Source organism: Podarcis pityusensis (assembly GCF_964106645.2).
Source record: "Podarcis pityusensis genome assembly, chromosome: 10".
NCBI lineage: Eukaryota > Metazoa > Chordata > Lepidosauria > Squamata > Lacertidae > Podarcis > Podarcis pityusensis.
The window spans coordinates 72317905-72330094 of NC_138035.1; the positions used below are offsets into that span (position 1 = coordinate 72317905).

Below are 12190 nucleotides of genomic sequence, written 5' to 3' on the forward strand. Positions count from 1 at the left end.
AATACAAAATATTTTGGGACATAACACCCATCTGAAATGTGTAAAAGAACACATTCCATCTCATTTTAAAACCTCTTTTTTAACACAAGGCAATGCTGTGCTTGTTTTCTGCTAGAACAATTTATAAATAGTTACATATGCAGTATCTCCAAGTTTAGCTTGCATATCATTCTAGAAATCTGACAAGTTCATACTGAATAGTGTTGCCTATATATATGTTCTGTTGTGTGTATGGTAAAAATGCCAGTAATTGTTTGTTAGTTTGTTTTTTAAATCATACTAGATGAAGAATTACCATTGGGAGACAAAGTACAACAATTTTAATCAATAGGTGTTGATAAAATATTCACTTATTTAAAATGCATTTTAATACATGCATGTAACCATGAAACAAGCATATTAAAGAACATTTACTGGTGGGAAATTTATAAGGCAAAAGATTAACAACAAAAAGTAGGCATTTCTAAACAGCTGATTATTATTATATATTCCTGAAAATTCAGAAGGTTTTCCCCCCTCCCCTAAATACTGTACTTGTAAATTGTATATCATTTTGAAAGAATGAACATATGAAAGACCCTTCCAAATACGAGAATGAAAAGGTCCAGGGATTGTTTTGCTTTTAGTTGCAATTATTATTTGGAACCAGCTCATCAAAAGATTTTGATTTGTTGGCCTCTGCTTTCTGGTTTAACTACATCTGCATTTAATTCTTTACTTGGCAACATCCTGGATTTGATTTGTCTTTGTTTCCTTCCTGTACTAGAAGAGGGGATTTCTAGTTATTATTATAAACAATCTAACACATCTTCAAGCAGCACCTGTAACTTCCCTTTTCCTTTTTTAAATAGGCATCTTTCAGCTTTCCTGCTGGTTTATTCCCCAGCCAAAACCTCATTTCTCTGCCTTGAAACAAAGGATTATTCTTGCAGAATACTTTGGAAATGAAACAGCCTGTGTTGTGGACAGAATCCATAAGGTCTACAGTACGTACTTCTTTCTGTTCAAAGAAGCAACGGTCTTAAGAGACTGTAACACCAAGCCAATTTGTTTCTTCTGTTCAGCTCCCTCTCTTGAGCAGCTTATCTTTTTTGCATCTCTGGTCCTTGCTCCCATTTTTCTTTCCTCTAACCATAAATGCAGCGGCCAAGTAATCAGCCTGCCTTAGACACACATTTCTGCACAGTGCAAGTCCCATTAAAGTTTTAGGCATTCAACAGCAGATGACAGGATACATCTGTGGTAAACCCAAACACTAACCCTCCCACTAAACCAAACAAAAGTAGGGATGGAAAATTATGACAATTTTTTTTTCAGGCTGGGCAGTTTTGCTTTTGGAGGATGCTTTTGCTTCAGAATGGCAAAGAGCCAGCTCAAGGAAATGTGATGGCAATGATGGTGGAATCCACCAGCTTGAGCAAGGCTTCATTTAACCATTCTAAAAAGGTGAGATTCCTAGCCCAGCTCTCTCCCTTAACTTTCTCCTTCTAGCTATGAGCCCAGCCCCTTTTGAGCTTACACTCGGGGAGAGGAAGCACACAGAGAGATCTGAACCAGCTAGCTAATTGGTAACTGCACTTATAACAATCCCTGTAAAGTCCTCCTTCCACGCCAACTGAACCAGCACAGTACACTTTCTATTTTCCAAGAATGCAGGCTGCTAGCATTGCTCTCTCTCTCTGTGTCCGTGTGTTTTACCTCTGCATAAAATGTGTTACAGTGAGTCATTCACACTAAGATGCTTAATGATGGTGGCTGCCTAGCTTTAAGAACTAAAGTGTTTCTGAGGCAACACAGATCAGTCACCTCAATTCTTACTTTAACTCTCCCTGGCAAAAAAATCAGACATTGGCCTATTTATTTATTTTCTGCCTTCGTTTCTTGATGTGAACCTCTTGCCCTGCTCTGGGCAAGTTTTCTGCTAATCACTGCCTGCTGCTTTCAAGATGCTATCCTGCACTCAAGCAAGGCAGCAAACGGAAAGCAGACCATAATTAGCAGCACTCGCCGATGCATCGCCTAACGAGATCATCGCTAAATCTGAGAACACCCGGCTACCTCGCATAGCATGTTAGAACAGGGGGGAAAGGGAGAGGGAGAGAGAAACCCACCAACTGCTCTGGTTTTGCACATGCGTGGATGCTTGCAAAACCCCACACACACGCGCAAAACCAACCCTGGAACTGTCACAACATTCATGTCACACCCGGGAAGCACTAAGGTTACAATGCGCCTTAGAAAACTTAAACGTTGCGCCGTGACTTCAGGGCCTTTCAGGAAAATACATTTCTCTAGACAACACAGGCACGCTTTCCTTTCAAATGCTTCTTTCTCCCTTTTTTGCCCCAAATCTCCACGAGGTCAAAACTGCCATTCAAGTCCCAGCGGTGGCGAGGAAACTAGAAACTTTCCTCTGAGCCCATCTATTTGGAGATGCTGTTGATCCCTCGCCGGAGTCCCCGGGCTGGGCTGGGCTCCGGCGGGCAGGGCGGCAGCCGCAGGCCCCGCAGCCCAGCCCGGACCCGGCCAGCCTACCAGTTGCTACTCTTCTCCAGCCGAGGGATCCCGCCTCGCCCGCCTTGGCGAGCCCCGGCACTCCTGCTCCTCCCGCTTCTCTTCCTCGGGCAAATCTCCTCCGCCCTGCCTGCCTCGACTTCTCTCTACCATGCAAGGAGACGGGGGGGGGACGGGGACGGGACCCTGCCGGACTCAGGTGGGACTTACGTGGTGGCAGAAGGGAAGGGCCCGTCGGCGGAGAGGTTTATCACCAAGGACTGCAAAAGGGTCAGGGTGAAAAAGAGCCACCAGCCAGCAGCCATCTTCCTGATCGAAGATCGATGCCCCCTTGCCCACAAGTGCCGGAGAAAAGGAGGAGGAGGAGGACAGAATAATAATAATGTTGATGATGATGATGATGATGATGACGATGATAGTGGAGAAGTTAAAAAAATAAGAATCGGGGCGAGCACGGGAGGAATAAGACTAATCAATCAATCTCCCTCCCTCTCTCTCTCTCTCCTCTTCTGCGCGAAGCCACAGGCAGCTTCCGAGAAGAAGCAGGCAGCGGCTCCTCGGGGGCGGAGAGGCGGAGGGAAGCGGCCGCGCTGGGCGGGTGGAGGCGGGAAGCGGGAGACGCAGCCAGAGGCGGGCGGGCGGGCGGGCGAGCGAGGCTCTCGCTACTCGGGCGGCGGCAGCTTCTGCGCGCTGTGATCCGCCGCCATCGGGGCTACTTTTGTAACAGATCCCGGCTCCCTCCCTCCCTCCCTCCCTCCCTCGCGCGCGCGCGCCTGGCTCTTTCGGGGTGGGTTGGTGCACGCGCGCGCGCGTCTCCTCCCTGATTTATGCCCCCGATTGCAGGCAGGCAGGCAGCCGGGGGGGGGGGAGAGGGCGGGAGTGGCGGAGGGAGAGCTTGGCGTCTGGGTTTCCTCCCGCGTCCGCGCTCTGGGGGCGGGGGGGGGAGTCCTCCTCCGAGGGAGAGGAGCTTCGCCATACAAGGGAATCAAGGGAAACTCCCCAAGTTCAGGGTCTGGTCTTCCCCGAGGTGCGAGCAGGGCGGGGCGGGGTCTGGTCCAGGCTGCAGCCGGCATGTTAAGGTGGTGCTTCTTGTTGTTCTCGTCGTCCTTATGATTACCAAATATATGCCGCCCTTCGCCCGAGGATCGCAGGGCGCTTCACAACATAAAAATGCAAAAGTTTGATCCATGCCGAAGTCCGGCTGCCAGGCAGGTACTAGAGGGACTTGCGAGCGCGAGCGCCCTTCGGTTCTGGAGTTGCAATGGGTTGCCAAGGTCTTGCTGGCACTCGCTTGGCGAACATCCCCTGCAAAGGAGCTGGAGACAAAGCACGTCCGGGGGGGATCTTCCAGCTCCATAGGTGAGTGCAGAAGGGGGCAGCGCCAGCTCCGTGTCATCAGCGAGGATCCCACGGCCAAGCTACGCGTCTAAGAAGGGCTCTGACTCCGAAACATGGGCATTTATTTGTTCGATAGCGACTGAATAGCTGTGGGTTGCTGTTGTGTTTCCATCTGCTGAGCGAGGGGGCAAAGTGAACAGATTCTAATTAGAGGAGGGGGGAAAGATGCAGCCAGAAAGACTTTAATCTTATCGTTCGAGAGAGAGGAGGGGGGTGAGTTACAGCCTGCAGAACAGAAGATTTCCCTGAGGGGTGCCACCCTTTTCCAAACACACAGCAAACCTTTACCAAGGAGAACTGCTGCAGCTTCTGGCCATTAGTCATTATCAACCCCCAACTCTCTCTCTCTCTTGACTTCTCCAGGGCAACCAGGTAGACAGAGACAGGGATGCACACACAGCCCTCCAGCATCACTGTAGCAGCCAAGGAGAAGCTGGTGATGCCCCCATTGTTTTGTCTTGTCCCAGCATGTGCATGACAGACCCTTGATGTAAGGGCTATGACATTTCATTTCTTTCATTTATTTATTTATTACTTACATTTATTACATACATTTTTAGTGCCTGGTTGTTGTGATCAGAGTGACATTCCTTTTTCTGACCAGCCCTGGTTATTATCCTGGCAAAAGGGTATGTTTGACAGCTGCCTGGGTTTGGGTTGGGCCTTAAAACCTTTTCAGAGAGAAGTCTGAGAACTCTGATTGCCGGCACAGATTGCTGCCCTCCTGCCCATGGAGCTATTAGCAGGGATGGGCAATGCCCTGCCCTCCAGACACTGCTAGACTCCAACCCCCGACATCCCTGACCATTGGCCATGTGGTCTGGGAGTGATGGGAGTTGGAGCCCAAGAACATCTGTAAGGGACCACATTGCCTACTCCTGAGCATTACTTACACCAGTGTTTTGCAAACTTGGGTTTCCAGCTGTTGTTGAACTACCACTCCCATCATCCCTGACTACTGGCCCTGCTAGCTAGGAATGTTGGGAGTTGGAGTCCAGCAATTGCTAGGGACCAAAATTTCATAAATGCTGTTCTATACTGAGGAGAAGAGCTGTGGACTCGTCCTGGCTAAATGCATAGGGAAAGGTACTGGAGAAGTTTGTGATGTCACTTTATTGTTCCTGCGGTTACTGTATGTTGGTTAGTGCATTGACTCATGGGAGCATTGTTATCGACACTGAGATTGCTCTGTGTCATCATAGTTACTAAATAAATACACTATGGGAATGGCTGTCTTTGTTGCTGTGCTGCCTTTTTTGTATTGCTATACAGTGGTACCTCGGGTTAAGAACTTAATTCATTCTGAAGGTCCATTCTTAACCTGAAACTGTTCTTAACCTGAAGCACCACTTTAGCTAATGGGGCCTCCCGCTGCCGCCACACAGCCGCTGAGTGATTTCTGTTCTCATCCTGAAGCAAAGTTCTTAACCCAAGGTAATATTTTTGGGTTAGTGGTGTCTATAACCTGAAGCGTCTGTAACCTGAAGCGTCTGTAACCCGAGGTACCACTGTATTACTGTGCTTCTGAAGAAGCGGAGAATACAAACTTGTTACAGTATACCAGAGTAAGATCCATTCCTGCTATAGGATGGTCTTGCATGTTTATTAAATGATGCTTTGTGAAGGCAGGCCCCGGTGGAATTCTCTCCAGGGACCCTGGTGTTTGGCAAATGAGCAACAAACTGTGAATTCTGTTTTGAAGCAAAATCCCTCCTGGAGCGCAATCCTATACATGTCTACTCAGGAGCAGATCCAATCAAGTTCAAGGGGCTTACTCCCAGTTAAATGTGTTGCTGCTGCCTAAAGATTCAAGCTCTGACTCTAAGGAAGAACTCCAGATCTTTGACTTTGGGGCTTGATTTGACCTGAACTATGTATATTTCATGCTATTTTAAATATGGAACATGTTTCTCATTGTAAAGATACAAACATCTGGTTCTCCAGATCTTATTAGTGTACTGCTTCCATTATTCCAGACCACTGGCCATGCCAGCTGGAGCAAAGAGGAGCTGGAGTCCAGCTACATTTTAGAAGCTACAGGTTGCCCATTCCTGCTTTATAATAACGTGGTTACTAACACAAGACTATAAATGCCTACTCAGAAATAAGCCCCATAGAGTTCAATAGGGCTTACACCCAGGTAAATGTGCATAGGATTGCAACCTAAGTCACCTAGTAGTTCTTAACAGAAGTGAAGTTTGAACAGGGGATTTGGGGCTATCATCGCTCCATCTTTTTCCTGTGATGCTACATTGCTGGTCCAGCCAGTAAAACTATCAAGTAACTAGTGTTGTGATCTGAGAAGCCAGGACGCCCTAGACTCTGCCAAGCTTCACTCATGAGCTGACAAATTCTGTTATGCTCCACCCTGGACCTACAAGGCTCTGTTCCATCTCTGCTCCTCACCTGCCAGGCTCTTGGCTTGGCTCCATCCTCTACTTCAGTCCAGAGGACCAGTATATTTAATCAAAAGTGTGCAACCCCAACATAGAATATATTCAATAACAGGCACTGCACTGACAGTTATTGGTGCCCAAAAGCTGTTTCAGGGGCACCTCAGGCCCCCTGGAATCTGCCCGGTGGTGGGGCTGGCCCTGCACTCTGGCCAAAGCCATGAAAACAAAGATTGAAGAGTGGGTTTCAAGCTCCGAGTATCAATCCCATAGTACAAGGCAGGCAAGAATAAAAGTGCCTCCCAGCTCCCTGTGTAATCATATTTCATCTTTGTCTCTAATCCATAAAATTTTCATTCTTAAGTGCTTAAAAGCACCACTTATTACAGAGAAGATGCAGCTTTGTGGCCGAGCGTATGTTTTATTATATGCAGCAGGATCAATTCCCCATATCTCCAGTTAAGGGCCCTGTGGAAGCGAGGCAGTGAAATTATTCCGACTCCAAAGAGTCCGCAAACGGGCCGTGTTTACAGTGCTGGGCTAGATGGGCCGTTACACTGCCGTTACAAGATATGGAGTCCAGGCTTCCTCAACCTTGGCCCTCCAGATGTTTTTGGCCTACAACTCCCCTGATCCCTAGCTAGCAGGACCAGCGGTCAGGGATGATGGGAATTGTAGTCTCAAAACATCTGGAGGGCCGAAGTTGAGGAAGCCTGATATAGTCTGTAACCACAGTTAACATCCTGTTTCATAGAATTGGATATGAGCAGGTTTGGGAGGCAGCTTCCTATAAAAGATATAAAGAAGACCATGCACCTAATAAAATAAATGGGGTTTGTTCATTCTATTTATTCATTTTTATTAACAAATTTGTATATTGCGGTATATCCGTTTAAATATCCATTTAAATATACTAATATATGATATAAAATATCAGTAAACTTTAAAAGCAAGTTAACATAAAATTCATAATTCATAATTAATTGACATGCAAAATATTGAGATAAAATACAAACTTATTTTCATTAATATAATTTTGCTATTATAGTTTTCCTTGTTTCCTTGTTTTATTTCATTTTGAGTTTGAATGGGATATGCTTAAATGCTGTCTTTCACATTTTGTTTGTTCTGTTTCACTTTTAAAAAGAGCATCCTTCACCATTTACATATGCAAATAGCCTTTCTACATTTCCCCCTTTGCTTGATTAGTTCAAGATTAGTGTCAGTCCTAATGTAAATATGAGCAACTGATCCAAATATTCTGGAATGTCTGTTGCACTGTGCCCTGCGTTGAATCCTGTATGAGGTTTGGCAAAAATGTCAAGTTTTGCTCTCAAAATTTGATTGGTGGTGGTGGGGATAAATATCACATCTTACCAGTTTTAGGGAAACTACTTCAAACATTTACTGTATTTGTCAGAGTCAATATAGGACATTGCATTTGTCATACAATTCATTGATTTTTTTAAAAATAAAAAAAACGGATACTGTTAAAAATTCAGATTAAGGGTATAGATTAGAATTTTTGCAAGTGTTTTTGAGAAGTGCGTTCCCCTGCATTAGTTTCAGCTCTAATTGAAGTGTAATTTTCTAGATATTGTATGTGAAATAATTGTATGGAACTCCTTTTAAATAAACATAAGTCATAAACTACACTTAATTTATAGCTACTCATATAACCAATATTTATATGGTTGTGCTTACTGCCATATTTCCTTGCACTGACACCACAAGCAGTGTCACCCCAACAATGGAAAGTGTCAAACTTTCACAAAGGGTATCATAAGTCTAATTATAATCTGGTTAGCATGGCTACATGAATAGGCACCTAACTACTAACTTACAGAAGCTACAGCTCAAGAGATGGGACAGCTCCCAGGTCATCATCCCCCCCCCCCCCAGCACACCGTGTTTTAAATTGCAGCATGTAGGCTGATAAAATGATAGCTTTCATTTTTCTCAACATTAATTATATGCCACACAGGAGCCCATACTTGAAGGCATTGCTACAAAAACACTTGCAGTTGGAGCCTGCCTGATACCTTTCATTACAAGGAATTTTAAGTTGCTTATAACTCCGCTCCACTTAAATGCATCTTTGAAAGGTAACCCTTGAGAATATATGGATGCTATTTTGTATCCTCTGTAATTCTATCTGATTACCATCAGCATTAGAGCCTTGCTTCTTCTATACTTTCTTCTTCAAATGAAATATCTGGGTTTTCTCCAGTTGATATTTGCTTATCATTTCCATTCCAATTTATTAAATGAGCTTGATTCTTCTCTGTTCTCCCCAAGACATCTGTGAAAGTTGCATTCTCTTTCATTTTATTGTGCAGGATGTGTAGCTGTTCAGAACAGACTTGTTTCAATGTGGAAAATGATTTTGTATTTTGTGTTATCATTGCTTCTGAAATGCATAGTCTGCCCTGCAGTGGCCCCTCTGCATTCCTAAAACAATATGGTGTCCCAATATGGTGTTCTTTTGCAATGATCAATATAAATAATAAAATGTAGAAGTAAAAATAAAAACACATTGAATGATTTCTTTCTTTCCAGGAACAGTGCAATCCTGTGGATACCACTCCAAAAAGGATTTTATTTTAGAATGACACCATGCTCCTATCCATCATTTCCCCTTAGAATATGAAAATATATCATTCTTCTCTCTCCTAAATAATCGGGCCTTCTTTTCCTGAACCAATGGCAAGTTTTCAGGGGGACTGAAAGCAATATATAGATTGCTATATATCATCTATCTATCTATCTATCTATCTATCTATCTATCTATCTATCTACCTATCTAGGTAAAGGGACCCCTGACCATTAGGTCCAGTCGTGGCTGACTCTGGGGTTGCAGTGCTCATCTCACTTTACTGGCCGAGGGAGCCTGCGTTTGTCCGCAGACAGCTTCTGGATCATGTGATCAGCATGAACTTTTTTGTTTGTTTGTTTGTTTACTGTATTTATTTATTTATTTAAATTATTACTGCCCGTGGTTTATAACACAACAAAACTTTATTTTTGGTTTCATATTCAAATAAATAATAAACTATTGAGTGAAGAAAACCTTAGCTTGCAGCATCTAAAATTTTAGCTTAGTTTAGCTTGTTCTATGTTAGCTTAGCTTGCACTCTAGGTTTTGGCTACCATAAAAAAAACAAAAAACCCCTTCTCATTCTAAGACCTGCTTTTCAATCTAGCCATTTCCCAAAAGTTTACAGGTGACGTCAAGACAATTGGCCTCTTACAGGTAAGCGTGGGTGTGAGATCTGATGCATGTCACTTTAAAAGTGTTAGAAGTGGGTGGGAGGGCATTTTTAAAGAATCGGATGCCATGTTTTAGACATACTAACAATTCATGCTTAGCTAAAGGCATGATTCCCACCTTGTTGTTTGCAAATTCCAGTATACAAGAATTTATGCTTGCTTTAGACTTCAGCACTCTAACAGTCTGGACCTGACTTACACACTGAGATCTCAGTCAGAGGCATCGCCTTGGTCTGTGTGATGGGTAATCGAGAGAGAGAGAGAGAGAGAGAGAGAGAGAGAGATCATTCTCTCTGGTGGATCTACACCCTTGAAAATCTCCCCCACCTCTCTGCTGTGGCAGGCAGTTATGTGTCAGCCTTTCCAGAAGGCCTTAAAAACTCATTTGTTCCAATTGGCCTTCCCTGAGTAATTTTTGGTCCCAGTTGCTGAATGGTTGCTGAAATATTTTTATGTTAGAACTTTGTAAATCTGTTTTATCCTTAGTTTTAGTAATTAGATAGATGGATAGATGATAGATTTATAAAAGATAGATAGCTAGTAAGCTGCTCTGGACAGGCTTTGCCTGGAAAAATGACATATAAATGTTTTAAAATAAAATAATTTCTCTTGTAAATTATAACTCATATAATGTTGGCATCTTATTCTAAACTCCGTCTTTGGTTTCTCATCGGCTATACTCCTGCCTAAACAGAGGTTGGACTCTTCTTTGTAACAACATTAATCACTCTGTTTATTTTCTCAGGCTTTCCAGATGGATTTATTAAGCAATGGCCGACTATCAAGTCATTGTTAACTCTACAGGACTGACTTCTTCCTACTTACCCTTTCGGGTAGCATAAATAACTAACTGTCCAAGTTCAAGGCTAGGCATTATCTTCCAGAAGTGATTTAGACAGAGGTGCCCACAATTCTCAGCTGTTTGTTTTTCTCCTTTCTCCTCATTTACTTCTCCTTTGACCTTTCTTGGCCTTCTCACCTTTCCTTTGATCCCATCTGAAAAAGCTTCAGGAGACACTTGTTAACATATGTCAAAGTGGACAAAAAGTTAAGGAGAAAAAAGGCGTCCCAAAAGAAAGGATGAACTGCCTAATAGACAGGAAATGACAAAAACAAAGATTAAGAAGGGAAACTAAGAACAAAGGGAGAAAAGAGATAAAAGCAAGAACTAGAATTAACCAAAGTGAAGCGAAGCAAGGAAAGAAGGAACAAAGGAAGGTTAAGACTGAGGCCCAGCTATAGAGGGGCCATCCGTGCAACAGAGATGTGTTCGTTCAATAAAGTACTTAGCTGTAATAATATGCAGTTGAATTACGAGAGAAAAATATGATAAGAGGAGTGAGAATAACAGGAGAAAAATGAAGGCCAATTTGGTTCTGTTACTCAAATGCATGTTCTCAGATAGAAGGCATTTTGCACATGCTCAAAGGTACTTTATTCTTGGATCACTTTACAAACTTTTGCAAAACATTGTGTTCTGCCTTGAATAAAGGCATTCTGCCCGTGTTCTGAGACTCTAGAAAACCAAAAAAATACAATAAAGCCTCAATACACTTGTATTTTTGAAATGAGCTGCTAATTATTATAAAAATGAGTGACAACATTTGGGAAAGGTAGTCTTTTTTTAAAAAAAACTTTAAACAATGACTATGACTTCAGGCTGTAGAAAATCAACTGAAAGTTTTGGTGGTTTAATCTGCCAGTTGAAATTTATAACCCTAATTTTTGCTTTTGGTGGGCAATGAATAATTTTCATGATGGTTACCCAATTTTCTTTGGCATATTGTAACTGAGTATTAAGCCTACAGTATAATAGGGGGAACACACTTAAATAAGGCAGCTATTATTTGCCATTGCTTTAACTTAATTGTATTGTGAGTGAAAATGTGACCCTTCAGCCCGTACCACCATTATTTCCCAAGAACCTCATGGCTCTTCTTTTTTTTTAAAAAAAAAATAATATTTATTACTTTTCCAACAATTTAAACATTACAAAAAAAGAATAAACAATACAATACAATACAAAAACAATACATAACACTAACACATTAAACCAACAAAACAAAACAAAAACAATTTAAAACACATCAAACAGTTTCAATATCTTATCTTTCATTCACTTATTTCAGTGACCTCCTCACACCTCCCTTTCTGTATTCCACTTCTGTTAGTTGTTTCAGCAATTCCTTTCCATCTTCCTCTGTTTTCTATCCTATAATTATCTTAACACATTCTAACCTTATTTTTTCCCTTTAATTCTCTGTTAATCTATTTATACTTAATTCCTTATAACATTTCTACTAAAGCCATATAACTTTATTCCAACATTTTTCTAACATTCATTAATTTTGCAGTATTTCTGTAAATAGTCTTTAAATTTTTTCCAGTCTTCTTCCACCGACTCTTCTCCCTGGTCTCGGATTCTGCCAGTCATTTCTGCCAATTCTATATAGTCCATCAACTTCATCTGCCATTCTTCCCGGGTGGTAAATCTTGTGTCTTCCAATACTTCGCGATGAGTATTCTTGCTGCTGTAGTTGCATACATAAAAAAAGTTCTATCCTTCTTTGGCACCAATTGGCCGACCATGCCCAGGAGAAAGGCCTCTGGTTTCT

The 12190-nt window shown here is 42.5% G+C and overlaps 1 protein-coding gene across 5 annotated transcripts in view; it reads right to left on the bottom strand.

Moving 5' to 3' along the window:
• The window catches only part of CACNA2D1 (calcium voltage-gated channel auxiliary subunit alpha2delta 1), a 370898-nt gene extending 367859 nt beyond the window's left edge, over positions 1–3039 (bottom strand). For all 5 annotated transcript variants that reach the window (XM_081023487.1, XM_081023486.1, XM_081023485.1 and 2 more), the window contains exon 1: positions 2725–3039. In XM_081023487.1, coding sequence (XP_080879613.1) covers positions 2725–2819 — 95 coding nt within the window. In that variant the 5' untranslated portion in view covers positions 2820–3039. The remainder of the gene's footprint in view (positions 1–2724) is intronic.
• Positions 3040–12190: the final 9151 nt, after the last annotated feature.